The sequence below is a fragment of the Hemiscyllium ocellatum genome, chromosome 17, assembly GCF_020745735.1.
Source record: "Hemiscyllium ocellatum isolate sHemOce1 chromosome 17, sHemOce1.pat.X.cur, whole genome shotgun sequence".
NCBI classification, from domain to species: Eukaryota; Metazoa; Chordata; class Chondrichthyes; order Orectolobiformes; family Hemiscylliidae; genus Hemiscyllium; species Hemiscyllium ocellatum.
In genome coordinates, this window is record NC_083417.1 from 60,245,909 (window position 1) to 60,262,730 (window position 16,822).

The 16,822-nt window shown below is 40.0% G+C and overlaps 1 protein-coding gene across 4 annotated transcripts in view; it reads left to right on the top strand.

Annotated features, from left to right (window-relative positions):
• The window catches only part of cbfb (core-binding factor subunit beta), an 89,421-nt gene extending 72,942 nt beyond the window's left edge, over positions 1 to 16,479 (top strand). For 2 of the 4 annotated variants that reach the window (XM_060837806.1, XM_060837805.1), the window contains exons 6-7: positions 4,033 to 4,080; positions 15,072 to 16,479. In XM_060837806.1, coding sequence (XP_060693789.1) covers positions 4,033 to 4,080; positions 15,072 to 15,121 — 98 coding nt within the window. In that variant the 3' untranslated portion in view covers positions 15,122 to 16,479. The remainder of the gene's footprint in view (positions 1 to 4,032; positions 4,081 to 15,071) is intronic. The other 2 variants (XM_060837808.1, XM_060837807.1) reach the window with 1 other exon arrangement.
• The last annotated feature ends 343 nt before the right edge of the window (positions 16,480 to 16,822 follow it).

Genomic DNA, 16,822 nt, shown 5'->3' on the forward strand with positions numbered 1-16,822 from the left:
CAACAAATCTGAATTTTTTTTTGCTTGAGTCATGTTAAATTATTACATTAGATTATTTTGTTTGGAGCCTATTTTACTAGGCTATGGAATTAGCACAGAACAAATCGAATATTGCTATTGTCAGTATTTCCATTAAAGGATATAACAATTGCATTAATTTATCAGAAAGACAAAAGGCTATAACTTCAAACGATAATTTATCGAGTCCATTTGATTGCCTGGTCTAACTTATGCAGGACATCTGAGTACCCCGATCATCTTGTGTTAGTTACTTCAGAGTATTAACAGTTATAGCTTGTTTTCCAGCGAAGACATTTTAAATTTTGCATTACTTGCTTGCATTTAGGATTTCTTGGATGTTAATTGCAAATGTGCATTGTTTTATTTTGTGAATGAGTAAAACTATGAAGAATAGTGGAAGAGATTTCACCTTGAAAGGTTAGATGAAATATTACAATTGTAACGAAATTGAAAATAGTTTCAAGCCCTCAGCGCTAGAGACCCAGGTTCGATTCCCACCTCAGACCACTGTGTGGAGTTTGCACATTATCCCCATGTCTGCCTGGATTTCCTCTGGGTGCCCCATGCTCTGGTTTCCTCCTACAATCCAAAGATGTGTAGATCAGGTGAACTGGCCATACTAAATTGCCCATTGTGTTAGGTGCATTAGTCAGGGTTAATATAGGGGAATGGGTCTGGGTGGGTTACCCTTGGGAGGATCAGTGTGGACTTGTTGGGGCCAAATGGCTTGTTTCCACCCTGTAAGGAATCTAATGTCATCAAAATTAAATTTTGACTTGGATCACCACTTGGGAATGGAATGGGAGGGAAGCTGAACAGTAAATAATAAACTTTCATTCTCAAATTCTTTCCCAATCGGTGTGCCATCTTACTTTCCCTTCCACCTGTTGTTAGCTCTGGTTTCTGTTTGATGTGCATTGTGACGGAGTCTTGCCTGTGCAGTAGCTGATCAATCTGAATATTGAAATCTGTATCTATTTTATGCATTACATATACTATAGTACCTATATTGTGGAATTACATCTCTGCCACTGGGTCCGAACCCTGAGGTTGCCTCAGAGCACTATAGGTTTAAGTACTCTCTTCCCCTCTTGTGGGCTGTAGTAGTGGTTCATTAACACAGCAATTACCACTTTTCCAAAGGTTATACGAATGAACAGTAAACACTGGGCATGCATGATATTGCATGCATAGTGAACAAATTAAATTAAACTAATGCTAGAAGTTGCATCCCAACTCACCAATTAAAGGTTTTTGTAACTTCGGGGTTTCTAAGGTAAATTGAGGGTCACTTATTTCTAAACTGGGCTGGACTGAGTATGTTCAAGCGTGTACGGATATGGGCCAGGTGCTGGCAGGCGGGTCTAGATTGGGTTGGGATATGTGGTCGGGTTGGACCGAATGGTCTGTTTCCATGCTGTACATCTCTATGACTCTATGTCACGATGACAAAAAAAAAGCCCGTGGAGGCAAAAAAAACTGATTGGAATTTGTTGCAAAATCACAAGGTCAAGAAAAAAGCACTTAAAGTTGGCCATACTATCCCTCTGACATTTGAAGTGATTTACAAAAAAAAGTATTGTGCATGTGCATGTGGTGCGTATGTCCTAAGAAAATAACTCAGCTTGTGATGTTGCTTTTAGCACCATCCAGTGTTTGTAGTATGAATTACATTTATACATAAAGCATCCCTTGGCTTGGGAAACCAGTGTAGACATTCTGGAACTGCAAAACAAGATGGAAAGGTAGTCTGCTGCCATAATAAATAATTCTATATGTCTGATTTGTTTTTGTTGTGTTTCAGTCTTCTGCATGTCATGCAAGTTTATGTGGTACATTTCATAGACCAGTTTTAAGTCAATCTTTCAGTAGTAGAGAATTAGCCATTATGTAATGCTTGCTTTGACTGAGCTATGTGGTTCATAGGTTCTGTGTTAAAACCTTTCTGGGGCATGACTTTACAAAGGTAGTTGAGTAGAAGATCAGCTGGCTTAATTAGTTATTGTCTCATTTTAGTCTGGTGTAATTTTAATATCCTGCTAGTCACACCCTCCCACAGTTATGCAATCAGCAGTCTGACATTAGTGTACAGCAATTTAGAGAAACCCACTCCCTTCTTGAGAAGAATTAACTTTAAATTGTAACGCATTCCTGTTCTTCAATCCATATGTAATATGATGTTTTAAATATGGACTAACATACAGAATTGAATGTTCTGAATTTAAAAATGTGCATTGTTAGAACTGAACATTCAAGATAAAAGTAAGGTTAATTGAGGATTAATAGAACATTTGCCTTTAGTTCATAAGCATGTGGATAAAAAAAATTGTCCAAATGAGTATTGACTGATAGCAGATAAATAATATAAAGAAAATTTTGTTGAACAAAGCGTGAGGTAATTGTGGCTTGTGCATAAAAGAAACATCCTGGGTGGGTGCTATCATTTTCTTGGATTGTATTTTCTTCTTGGAAAAATGGAAAGTGATATTCACAAGCAGTCAGGGAGCGAGCTGAATCTAAGGAAATAAGGTTTTGCATAAAATATTAATTAAGATAATTAGTGTCTGAAGAAATAACTATTTTGAAATTTTGGATAGCACATCAATGTGTAAGTTTGCAGAAAGTTTGTTTTTTTAAAAAATGCTACATTTAGGAAGAAACCTTCAAGTAAGCGTAATAATTGGCTGAAAGCCTGTGTCTCAAATTAATAACATTTATCCAATTTCCCATACTAAGCAAAAAAATCCACGTGGCAGCATAGTGTCTGAGTAAGGGTTTTCTTGCGATCCTTGGATTGGAGTATCATTTGTTTAGTTATTGTTTACTGGAAAAAGGTGTCTCCACATTGGATTGCAACCTCCATTAACGGGAGTAGCGAGTGACATTGAACCCAAGAAAATCAGTCAAGAATTCCAGAAACATGATTCAATGGAGGAAAGAGTGTTGGTGTGCTGCCTGAACCAACATGACAGTCTCATTTTGGTCTGTGCATTGAAATCAAAATTAGTTAAAGGCTAGGAACCAGGAAAGTCCCAGTAGGTACTGATTTTCTAAGTACAGAAAATGATTGCTGAAGATAACCTCGACTGACATGGGTCAGACTTAAATAGCATACATTGCAGCATTTTAGTTGAACCTCAGTGGGCTGTTTCAATTCCCACAGTTTAGCGAGTTGGAATGGTATGGTTGTAAATATTTAAAAGCCAGAAGTTGTGAAATGGGAGCCTATTATCCCTAAAACCGATCAACTACTTGTTTTACCCGAGACCAAACTAGAAATGGGTGACCCAATCTTCTCTTGGCAAGTGAGTGCCCTTTAAAAATTAACATTAAGCTGCCTGTTTTCATGTCACCTGTTATTCTGTTTGGAAATTAGGTTGATCTGTTTTCTCTTGACTTGGAGAAATCTGATAGGAGAGTTGAATCTTTAGGATGAGTGAATCTGCTTTGGCAGTGCTACTTATGAACCTAGGTGCACTAAACTGCCCAGCTAACTGGAAATGTTTCGTTTGAATCGTAATTGATTCCGCTACAATCTCTCTGATTCCCTTACAATAATTCTTGCTCTCATAGATTACAACCTGGCACAGTAGGGTTCCTGACCACAAATGGCCTCCATCCTGTTTATTAGCTTGCCTGTTGGCAAGAACCAGACAGAAAAATGATTAAATGAGCCCAATAGTAACTTACATGCAGTAAACAGATTAAAACTCAAGGCAACATCAATAAAAATTGAGTTTGCTTTTTTAGGAGGCATGAGCTAAGTCAAGTAAGTTACTGTTGAAATAATTTCATTGCAATTCTCCATTTTTTTTAAACTTTTAAAATCTAGGCCTAACTTCTGTTAGAAATTGGTTTCGATAATAGTGCATGCTATTAGTAATCCAGGTATCTGCGAATATTGTTCTTATTTGACAGTTCAAAGGAATATATTGTCACTGACTAGCCCAGTATTTATTGCATACCCTTAATTGTCCTCATGAAATTGAACTGGTGCCTTGAACTTTGTAGGTACACCAACGGGTCACTGGTTTGGAAGAGGCTGTCAATGGAGCCTTGGTGAGTGCTGCAGTGCCTCTTGTACATGATACACATTGTTGTCACAGTGCCTTAGTGGTGGAGGGAGTGAATGTTTTTAAGGTGGTGGGTGTGATGCCATTTAAGTAGACTGCTTTGTCCTGAATGGTGTCAAACTTTCTAACACTTTTAGAGCTACACTCATTCAAACAAGTATCTGTTGCATTCCTTACATGTGCCTTAGAGCTGGTGGACGTTGAAGAGTTAGGTGAGTTGCAGATTTCCTAGCCTCTGACCTGTAGCCTCAACGTGTATAATGCTGAACCAGTTCAGTTTCGTATCAGTGGTAACCTCCAGTATGTTGTTAGTGAGGTTCATTGTTGTCAATGTAATGTCATCAGGAGATTGTTAGGTTCACTGCACTTGGGAATGGCCATTGTCTGGCATCTGTGGGGCACAAGTGTCAGTTACTGGTCATCAGTTCAAGCTTCAATGAAGGTTGTAAATATTTGGAATTTTAACTCCAGATGGTTAATGCTCTCTGTCGTGCTTCAAATTGTAAATAATAAAATTGCAAATTTTGGTCCAAAGTTGTAAACCTAGAAATCAAAAGTGTGGGAAGTAACTAGCAAAGTCGGATATTGAAGATTCAAGAACTATTTCAAACTAATGATACATTTCTTTTAAGGTAAATTAAGTGAGTTTTTCAAATTTAATCTGTGAACGTTTGTATTTGGAGCAGAAAAAATTGTCATAACATTTTAAAGTCACTGGACTCTTGAGAGGGTCTCTGGCACTATTAAGGGGACCACAGAAGACTGAGATAAGAGGTTTATATGCAGGAACTGAGAAGGCAGCGATGTGTTTGAAATGAACAAAGTGACACTAAAGTGCTGTTTGGCCGCTTGACTCCTCCATGTGTTCTGAAACATTATAAGTTCTTAGTGACAACCCTCATGTGCTCCCTGATTCAGGAATTTTCAATGTTTTAAAGTTCCAGAAGTGCCAGCTCCACAGTGCTCCTCGGCCTCTTGAAACCTATACTGAAATTCCTTACCATGAAAACATTTAACTTTAAAACACAAAAAAATTTACAGCTCATTATTCCAGCATAAAGAGCTGTCACAGAGGCAATCCCAACTATACTTGTCATCACTTCTTGATCCTGAACCAACCTTGGCCTCCAATATTTGTCTAACTATCCATTTGGATATCCTTACTTTAACCAATTCCTATGGCAAAAAAAAATCATATTCCAGTAACACTCAAAAGTTGAAAAAAAAAGAGTTGTGGTTTATACTTCCAAACAAGAAATTAAACTGCCTGGATCACCTGGCATTGACCAAGGCACCAGAATTGTCAAAAGCATACACATAGCCTTACTAACCATGTACAGTTCTTCTTGCGAACATTTGGGGTCTGGTGCAAAAGTTGAGGAACTATCCCATCAACTCGTCAAGCAGCAATCTAATTTTGACTGTCTATGAATATGACCAGAGCAGGCACTGCCATCATCATCCTTAAGTGTTTCTTGCCCCACTTAGGAAAGAGCCACCAGAGATGGCAACACAGTGGTGTGCTGTCAGGAGTAAATTGCTATGCATGTAGTCAAAATAGACTCGGGCCCATGATATCTCATGGCATCAGTTCAAGCGTATGAAAGAAAAACTGAATAACACCTATGTTGCTACCAACGTGCACACACCATCATCAACCCTTCCTCAGGAATCTGCATTCCATGTTCAGCCTCATTTGAAGGAAGGTGAGGGCACAGAATACATAGGCTCTGAAGTTCTCCATTCCTATCACCAAAGGTAACTCTAACACCAAGGCTGGCTAGGTCCTAAGGCACAGCTGCTAGACTGCAGCAGGTCGTGAAGGGACAAACAAAAAGGAATAACCTACTTCACTAAATTCTTGCCATTCTAACCATTGAAGCTGTGTGTGTCATTACACTTCTGGTGAGAGTGACCACTGCACCTCACACTAAAGACACCCTCTGGAATTGTGCACCATTGGGTGAGGTCATGCATGAACAAAGAAATCTGCTGATTACCAGATATGTTCTCCCCCAACTGTCTTGCTGCTCTTCTTGCAGCATCCAATCATGAATAATGATTGGTAATTAACTCACTGGAGGAACAGGCTCCACAAATATATATCTCATTGATATGAGGGAACCCATCAGTGCTAATGACAAGGCTGAAACGCCAAGCTAACAATACATCACTGCCTCCTCAAATTCCCCCAGCATCATTGCTGAATCCCCGCCACTTCAGCATTTTGGGAGTTACCATTGACCAGAAACCGAAAAGGACTGACTATGTAAATACAGTGGCTGCAAAAGCAAGTCAGAGACTGGGACTTGTGCAGCATGTAAGTCACCACCTGCCTCTGAGGAATGTTAATCAACCATTAGGTGCAAGTTAGGAGTGCAGTGGAGTGCTGTCCACTTGCCTCCATGAGTGCAATTCCAATAACACAAACTCAACACTGTTCAGGACAAAATAAGTCACCAAGCTAATAACCCATCTAACACACATTCAACAATCACTATCTTCACCACTGAAATACTGACCGCAAAGTGTACAATGTGCAACATATATTTTAACTCACCAAGGTGGTTTAGGCAATATCTTCCAAATCTGTAATCTTTACATCTAGAAAAACAAGGACAGTAAATACATGGGAACATGACTAGTGATTTTTCTTTCCAAGCCGCCCATCATCCTAACCTGGGATTATGTCATTATTCCTTTACTGCTGTCAAAATCCTGGAATTCAGGATTTTGATTCAGGATCCTGAAAACAGCACCATAGGCATACCACACCACATCGACTGCAGCAATTCAGGAAGGCAGCTTACTGCCAGCAGCCACTGAAAAGGAAATGTAAAGTTGTCTGAATATGATCTGTTTACTTTCTGTTTGTATGAAAATGAAGTCATGAATCACCATTCTGTTTCCACCCATCCTCCTTTTCGTTGTAAGCCCTGTGCTTTTTTTTCCAATGCAGGACCCTCATTTACATATTTTTGATGCTAGGCTTTAAACTGTACTGATTTATTCGCTTCTGTTTTGCTGGAGTGCTAAACTTATACTGATCAATTTTGGAGCGGTCTAAAATGTGTTTCTTTTATCATTGGATACTGCTGGAGGAAGGCACAAAAGCTGAAGATTGGAGGACTAATAACAAAAGCAGCAGTAGTAAGAAAAATGATAGCAAATGCAAGATGGGGTTCTGAAATTTCCTATTCTTACTGGGGAAAACATGATGATGATGATAAAAAGCAGAGGTACTTCTGTTGACCTTATGAACTGAGATTTAAATCAGAGGTTCCTATGATGCAATACATATGCCCTGTCCACTATACTCGCGAGTGATAACTTGTTTGTTTTCTTTTATTTCACGCTCCATAGTTACAATTTGCATTAAATTATAGGAGACTTAGACCTTCAATCACTAACTTTAATGGCACTGCAGGCAATCAAGTATATGGCTGTTTGGGCTAGCAACATTTCAATAACTGTTTTTTTTTCAATTTTAAAGTAAAGTAATGCATAATTCCATGCTTTCAAGCATTCTGGAATATAACTTGGATTTTTGTGTTCAGTTTTTTAAATCCCTATTTATTGGTGCTCAAGGTTTTCTTTTCCTTTGTGTTGCCCAATTTTTTTATAGCAGGCAAAATTCCCATTCCTTTGTATTCCTGCTGCAGCAAGATGAAGGATAACATTTGTTCTGTGCTGTGAGAATCAGTGGACGCTCCATAGACTTGTGAATTAATAAGCATAGCATAGTACAATGATGTTAAACAGAATGATTATCTTTATGGACCACTCCAGTATTCCACTTCCTAACTACTCTTCCTTCAACTCTACCTAGAATTGTTGAACAAGTCATTTGCTTGAACTTGAGACGTGATGAAAAATTAAAATTTGCTTTTTAAAAATACTATTTCTAAATTTAAATAAAAATTCCAAATGTACAAGAGTGACTTTCAAGTGGTTACAGCTTGCAAATACCTAAAAATGTTTTTTAAAAAGTCTCTGTGGAGGAAAATGTGGGAAACTGGGAATAACTGGATTGCTCCTTTAAAAGATTGATTCCCATGCTGAATGATTTTGATTCCAGAGAAGCTTTTTTGGTATAAAGAATTTGAATTATTTTATTTGAATTTTTTTTAATTGAGAAGTGGTCCATTGGAATGTTTTCAATAGGTCACTCAGGAAAGTTTGGGTTTCACTGAAGAGAAGTTCACAAGTTACAGGCAGATAGGGAAGAATGTCTGGGTTAAAGGGAGGTAGACACTCCATGTTAAGTAGTACTGCTTTTTGCTATACTGCTGGGAAGGCAACAGAACCAAGTGAGTTGTGTGTAGGGGAAATCAATGAGTAGTTGAGAGCAATTTGGATGGTGTGCTGTTAAACTTGAAGATAAGTTCTTGGAATTGGTATGCAGTGAGTGTTTGAGTCAAGGTTCAGGAAAAGTCCTGAGAGCTTTAAGGGCTTAAACGTGAGAGTCACAGAATTCAGTTTAGCTGAGGGGGGGTGGAATTGGAAAGCTTGTATAGTATTCGCTTAATACAGTGGAGCAAAACTATAACTCTGGGAAATAAACAGACTGAGTTCTTCAAGAAATTGTTGGTGAAAAGCCGAAATTGTTAGCGAGAGTCAATACTGGAATACTATTTTGGAGTCCAAGGAACTATAGATGCCGGCGTAGTGATCATCCAGAATTGAAGTAGTCTTTTGAGGTACACTGAGAGTGTGCCAACATTAGAAAATTCAAATACGGGAGATAGGGTAGAGAAGAATATTAAATTTGGTTCAGAAAACCCGAAGATCTTGTAAATACATAAGAGCAAGTGGATAATTAAGGAAAGTAGAATCTGTTTAGGGCCAAAATGTATCAAATGTGGTGACATAGTTGGATAAAATTCTTATGTACAAACACAAATTAGGGATAGGCTGTTCAGTCCCTCAGACCTGTTCTGCCAGTTGATAAGATTTTAGCTGATATGGTGTGGTCTCAACTCTCTTCTTACTTATCCAAATACTCTTAGAAACATTCTAGGAGTAAGGAAATTCAATCTCTGGTATTGAATGACCTTATCCACTGCTGTCTGGGGAGGCGAGTTCGCAGACTCTAATACACTCAAATGTTTTCATTGTCTGACTGAATGAAAGACCCCATGTATTTAAATTGTCCCCATTTCTCTTTACCGAAGGGATTTGTCCTTCAATGCTTTACATCTGCAGTATTTTAAAAGTGGCTTCAGCAATGTCCTGTGCAGCTGTAATATGACACCGCAACTCCTCTATGTACAGGAATTGGGACGTCATGTTGTAGCTGTACAGGACATAAGTGGAGCCACTTTTAAAATTCTGCATATTTAAAATTGAGAGGGTACAGAAAAGATTTACAAGTATGTTGCCGGGACTGGAGGGTTTGAATTAAAGAGACGCTAAATAGGCTGGGGCTTTTTTCCCTGGAATGTTGGAGGCTGAGTATGCTCTTGGGAAAAGTCAAACAGGAACGAATGATGGACAGGTGATAAGTTAATTGTTCATGGAATTGGGTTAATTTCATTGGTTGGTCTTTTTAGGTTTTGGTGAAGCTGATGGGTACAATACATTTTGTACTCGATGACAGAAGCAGCTTGATCTGTTACCCTTTCTTTGCAGTATCCATGATGCAAATTTTGTCAAGGAATGGACAAGGGAACATCTTGACATCATGACTGACAGACTCAAGATTGAGCCCAATTCAGACATTGGCCAAGTTGTGTTGCAACTTAGCTTTGGGAAAATAGATTTAAGTGGAATGAAATCAAAGTATTTTCAGTGGCATCAAATAGAAAATAATTTTCAACTTTTATAGTGCTGGATGATGGTTGCATGCTGATGATTGAATAAATAGTCAAACTGATCATGGGAAGTGCTATTTGTACATGTATTGCAACTTACCCACTTTCTGTTTTATACCTGGTTGTTACAGATTTAGTATTTTGATCCCTTTAACCTGGTGGTAGTTTGCGGAAAATATAAATCTGAAAGAGAATTTTTTTGAGCAAATAACCTGAGATTATAATGAATATTGTAACAATTACAATTTTTATAAGCACTCTGTTTCAACTACCAAATTTTCAGTCCTGCATTTACCACAATGTTGTACAGCAGCTGTCCATAAGATATAGGAGCAAAATTAGGCCATAAGGCCTACTGCTTGCCATTTGATTGTGGCTAATATGTTTCTCAACCCTGTTCTCTTGCCTTCTCCCTGTAATCTTTTGATCCCCTTGCTGACCAAGAAGCTATCTATTTCTCTCCAAAGAACTGTGATTTGGCTTCCACAGTCTTTTGTAATGATGAGTTCCATAGATTCACCACCGTAGTTGTTTGATGAAATTCCTCCTATCTCATTTCGAAAGGGTCGTACCTTCACTCAGGTTGTGCCCTCAAGTCCTAGTCTCTCCTACTGTTGGAAACATCTTCTCCACATCCACTTATCTAGGCCTCTCAGTATTCTGCAAGTTGCAATGAGATTCCCCCCCCGTCCTTCTAAGTACAGACCCAGAGCCTGCAACCATTCCTCATATGACAAGCCCTTTTTTCCCCAGGATCATTCTTGTAAAACTCCTTTGGACCCCCTGCAAGGCCAACATATTCTTCCTAAGATATAGATCAAAACAATTCAGTATTCCAAATGCTGTCTGACCAGAGCCTTATACGGCTTCAGCAGTATATCCTTACTTTTATATTCAAGATCCCTTGAAAATAATACTACTATTGCAATTCCCTTCATGAATGTCAACTGAACCTGTATGTTAACATTTAGAGAATCCTGAACTAGGACTCCCAATCCCTTTTGTGCTTCAAATTTCTAAAGCCTTTCCCCATTTCGAAAACAGTCAACACTTCTATTCTTCCCACATTGTATTCCCTCTGTCACTTCTTTGCCCACTCTCCTAGCTTGTCCAAGTCCTTCTGAACTCACCCCTACCTCAGCACTACCTGTCCCTTCAGCTATCATCATCACCTGCTGAGCAACAATGCTGTCATTTCCTTTTGTCCAGATAACAATGTATAACATGGACTAGTTGTCCCAACAGTGACCACTATCAGCATGCTCAACAACCTACTCACATCTTTTGATGCCTCAATACTGGGAAACACATTTTCTTAGATTCAAATCATTCCCTATAGTCTGAATACAGACGAATCTCTATAATCTGAACAAGATGGGCAGGCACTATTTCGTTCAAATAATGGATTATTCGGTTAATTGATTTCCTCTGGGGCTCGGAGATTTTTGTAAAGTCTGCTCCCCGTTGAGGAGATGAGGCAGCAGCACACTGTGAGCCCCAGCCCCATCCGACCGCACCCCTCCCTTAAACCCTTCCACTCCCATCCCGCCCCCCAAACCCCATCTGCCCGCAACCCTTCCTACCCTCAACCCTGTCCTCCCGCACCACGTCCCCTCCCTGCCCAATCCTGTCCGCCCTCACCCCCCCCATCCCGTACGTTCCTACCCCACCTCCAAACCCCATCTGCCTCCCCTCCCCTTCCGCCCTCTCCCCACCCCAAAACCACGATTGCCTTCACCCCAGTCCCAATATCACATCCAGCACCCCCCCCCCCCATCCCGTCCGCCCTCACCCTACCCCAAAAAACCCCGTCTTCCCTCACCCGACCCCAAATCCTATCGAACTCTTATCCCCCCCCCCCCGGCCGACCCAACCTGTATTCTGCTTTCTTCCATTAATACCTGCCTTTACGACAGCACCAAATGGACCTAAGCAAAGTCACAAGTAATTTCCTCCCTGATTTTACTTCTCAACTTGACTGCAGGTTTTTGCAGCCATACCATCCTGGGGAGGTAACTGTTTAGTGCTATTGTTGCTAGACTATTAATCCTGAGACCCAGGTAATATTCTGGGGGTACATGTTCGACTTTTACCATGGCAGAAGGTGAAATGTAAAATCAGTAGACAAAAACATTCTGCAATTAAGGGTGTACTGATGACCATGAAAATGTTGCCAATTGTTGGGAGGGTCTCATCTGTTTCACTACTATCCTGGGGAGAAAATGGCACCTTTACCTGCTCTAGCTGGCATGTGACTCCAGAACCATAGCAATGAGGTTAACACTTAACTGCCCTCTCGGCAGCTAGGAAAGGGCAATGAATGCTGGCCAAACCTGCGATGCCCACAATCCGATAAATGGAGTTAGTCCAGTTCAGTGTCTTATCTCTATCCAGTAATATGTGGTTCTTCCCAGTTTTCTCTCACTCCCATATGATTTTAGACACATTTGAGTAATTGATCGCACCTTGCCGTTACCTCTTGACACTCAAGGATCTAAATTGGGTGCCTTGCATTTCCTCATTCACACACGACATTTTGATGACAACATCTGAAGACAGTGAAGTCAGAATGCATCTGTGATATTCCTGTACTTGCTACAATATTTTTACAGATTAATTAATGTCCAAATATTTTACCAATTGAAAGACCAAAGAACAGTACAGCACAGGAACAGGCCCTGCAGTCCTCCGAGCTTGTACTGCCACATTTTGCCCTTCTGTACTAAAATTGTCTTCACTTACAGGATCTGTATCCCTCTATTCACTTCCTATTCGTGTTTTTGTCCAGGTGTTTTTTGAAAGGTGCTCTTGTCTGCTTCCACCACCATCACCTTTGGCAGTGTGTACCAGGCACTCACCAACCTCTTAGTGAAAACCTTGCCCCCCGTCAACCTGTACTTTGATCTGTGTGCTCTAGTAATTGACCCACTGCCCTGGGAGAAGGACTCCTACTTTTCACTCGATCCATGCCATTCACAATCTTATAAAATTCTACCAGGTTGCTCCTTAACCTCCTGTGTTCCAGTGAAAACAAACCCAGTTTATCTAATTTTCTTCATACTTAAAATCCCTCAAACCAGGCAACATCTCGGTCAACCTTTTCTGTACCCTCTCCAAAGTATCCACATCCTTCTGGTAGTGACCTGAACTCGACACACAATTCTATGTGTGGCCTAACTAAAGTTCTAAAACTTGCAGCATAACTTGCTTATCCTTGTACTCCATGCCCCTTCCAATGAAAACAAGCATGCTATAGGCCTTTTTTTAGCAGCCTTATCTATATGTGCTGCCACCTTCAATATTTGTGGATCTGCACACCCAGATCCCCCTGAATATCAATACTACAAAAGGTTTTGCCATTCACTCTAATTTACACCTATACCTATTTTTCCAAAATGCATCGCCTCACATTTATCCAGATTAAACTTCATCTGCCATTTTTCTGCCCATACCTCCAACTGACATATGTCCTGCTGTCTTCTGACAATCCACCTCAAACCGCAACTCCTCCAACCTTTGTATCATCCACAAACTTAATTAGACCAGCCACATTTTCCTCCAAGTCATTTATTCAGATCAAGAACAGCAGAGGTCCCAGCATTGATCCCTGTGGAACACTACTAGTTATAGCCCTCCGAAAAGCACCTTTCCACAGCTATCTTCTCTGTTATGACTCAGCCAGCTTTGTATCCATCTTGCCAGCTCACCCCTGGTACCATGTGATTTCACTTTCGTATCAATCTGCCATGAGGGACCGATCATCTTTGCCTCCTCCTCAAAAAAAAACTCGATCAAGTTAGTGATGCATGACTTCTCCTGCGTAAAACCATAAAGTCTATTGCTAATAAGTCCATTCGCTTCTAAATGTGTGTAGATCTTGACCCTGTGAATCTTTTTTCCAATAATTTCCCCAATTACTGACGTCAGACACTCAAGCCTGTAATTTCGAGGATTATTACTATTACCCTTATTAAACAGTGGGACAACATTTGCTATTCTCCAGTCCTCTGGGATCTCACCTTTGGCCAAAGAGGATTCAAAGATGTTTGTCAATGCTCCGGTGCTTTGTTCTCTTGCCTCCCTCAATATTCTGGGATAAATCCCATCAAGACCTGGAGACTTATCTACCTTAATACTTTAAGACACACAACACGTATTTCCGCGTATGGAGTCAGCTGTTACTAGGGGACACAGCTTTAAATTAAGGGGGGTTGGTATAGGACAGATGTTAGGGGTAGATTCTTTACTCAGCGGGTTGAGAGTTCATGGAATGCACTGCCAGTATCAGTGGTGGACTCTCCCTCTTTATGGTCATTCAAGCGGGCATTGGATAAGCATATGGAGGTTATTGGGCTTGTGTAGGTTAGGTAGGCTTCGGTCGGCGCAACATCGAGGGCCGAAGGGCCTGTACTGCGCTGTATTTTTCTATGTTCTATGTTCTAACACGGTGCGGCACGGTGGCACAGTGGTTAGCACTGCTGCCTCACAGCACCAGAGACCTGGGTTCAATTCCTGACTCAGGCGACTGACTGTGTGGAGTTTGCACATTCTCCCCGTGTCTGCGTGGGTTTCCTCCGGGTGCTCTGGTTTCCTCCCACAGTCCAAAGATGTGCAGGTTAGGTGAATTGGCCATGCTAAATTGCCCGTAGTGTTGGGTAAATGTAGGGGAACGGGTGGGTTGCGCTTCGGCAGGTCGGTGTGGACTTGTTGGGCCGAAGGGCCTATTTCCACACTGTAAGTAATCTAATCTAATCAAACACCTCTTCCTTTTTAATAGCAACTTAGCTTAGAAACTCAACATTCTCTTCCCTGAGATCATCCTCCTCCAATCCCTTCTCTTTGGTGAATACTGACACAAAATATTCACTTAGGACCTCATCTACCTCTTCTGGCTCCACACATAGATTCCCTCCTTTGTCCTTGAGTGGGCCAGCACTTTCCCTGGCTGCTATCTTGCTGTTTATGATATGTATAAAATTGTTTGTAATTGTTAGCTAATCCTTTGCAAAAATAATGGATAGGTGGTTTTCTGGGGACAGTGGCCTCAGTCCAAGAAGGATATTTGGAACTTAATAATTTAGCGGAAAAACTTGTTCATATTGCAGTTGGGTGATCTGTCTCTCTCTGACTTGTCCAACTAATTTTGTTCTTCCTTGCTATATAGCAACGCAGGCAGGACCCCAGTCCCGGCTCCAATCTGGGGAGCGGAGATGAGCTGAAACTACGTTAAACGTGCTCGGAGCAGCCTTGCCATGGGTCACTCTGTGGGGATCAAGCAGCTTTTCAGTGAGACCCAATTCTTTAAGGAAGTGAACGTGCTTTGGCCCGGATCAAAAACTTTGTCCTGTTTCCCACAGCTCAGGCCTTTGGATGCTCCAGTTGGCACAAACTGCCAGGGATTGCACTATGTCCATGTTACAGTACCTGCATTTCCTGTTGTATGCATGTAGCTGGTAGCAATCTGTGTGTGACTGTTTTCTATGCAAGCTGTATTTTTTATTCTGTTTTTGATGTTTTTACTTGTCCCTTTTTATGTATTGTTTAATTTGTTTCCATTCCTCACCTTGGTGGTTTAACCAAAAATGCAGCAAAGAAGTATCTCAAAATTAGGTCACAAAATGTTGCAGTTAAATTAACTTTTTTTTAAAATCGTGGCAGGAAACCCAGAGATTCTATTTTCTGCTTTTTATAATAAATTCTGGGCTGATGGAGGTTAAGGGCCTTAATTCTGTTCGCTTCTGCTTTTTTTTTGAGCACTGAGGAAATGCATTGTTTGCTTACTAGCAATTTTTAGTTCTGATTTTTGTATCCTGTAAAGAGATAGCCACATAAGGAAGCTTATTACCAGAGCAAAATTTTAAAAATTAAAATAAAAGCAAATTAAGAACAAATAGTCAGCACAAGATTGTGGAACAAAAGACTGCCCAACTTGAATATTCATTTTACTTATTCTTTTCATTTACCAAATTAAACTTGATATGCAACAGTGATACCCATGTAAAATTGATTTTAACCCCTCTATTGCAAAAAAAAACTGACATGCAGTTTTCTTTAAATCCAACATAAATGTTTTTGGCTACATTGGAAACACTCCAGTTCTGTTACTAAGTAAAATATATAAACCCTGAATATAGGGTGCAGTTTGGGCTGACAGAATGTGCAGTACTTAAAGTTTAAATTACATGTGCTGGACACATGAAAAGTGACCAAATGAATTCTGACAGACCCTGACGAATGTACAATATGTTCGGAATGGATGTTAGTGGCCTTGGTGGCTATTTCTTGCTCTGCAATGCATAAAAAATCTTAATGCTGGCATTAAGATTGGGGATGTCTGCTTTCTGCTATTTAGTGCAAATAATTCAAAACTTTTAAGTTACTGGTTTTAAGTTATTGATGCGATTTAATACGGTTTTTCCGATCACTATTTAATTAGAAGAAATTGCATCGTTTTTTACGTAGTACATCTCCCTCAGGAGTTGCTTTGATTTATCAGAATAGCTTTTGCTACCTTTTGAATCTAAAGCATTTTCTTTTAAATTACTTTCATAATAAACTTCTGTAAAGTCAAACCTGTTCTGACTTTTTTTTAAATTTATATTTCAAAGTTTGACTGATTAGAGGTGTTTTCAATCAATGTGGCAATTGCTTCTGAGTTCTGAATTATGGAAGGCCTAGACTTGCACAGCAAAAACAAATTGACATTAGACTGATATTTATAAATTCTGTTGGGACTTGTAAATGTTTATTAATAAATGGGATTAATGGAGCAGTTCTGCAATTCTGCAACAGAGTTTATTCAGAATTGTAACAGAATTCCAATTTGGCTTTGACAGGTCTTAAAGTATAGCACAGGTAAAATGAAACTTGTGTGATGGAGAGAGAAATTTTAAGAGTCTTGGTGATCACCAGTTT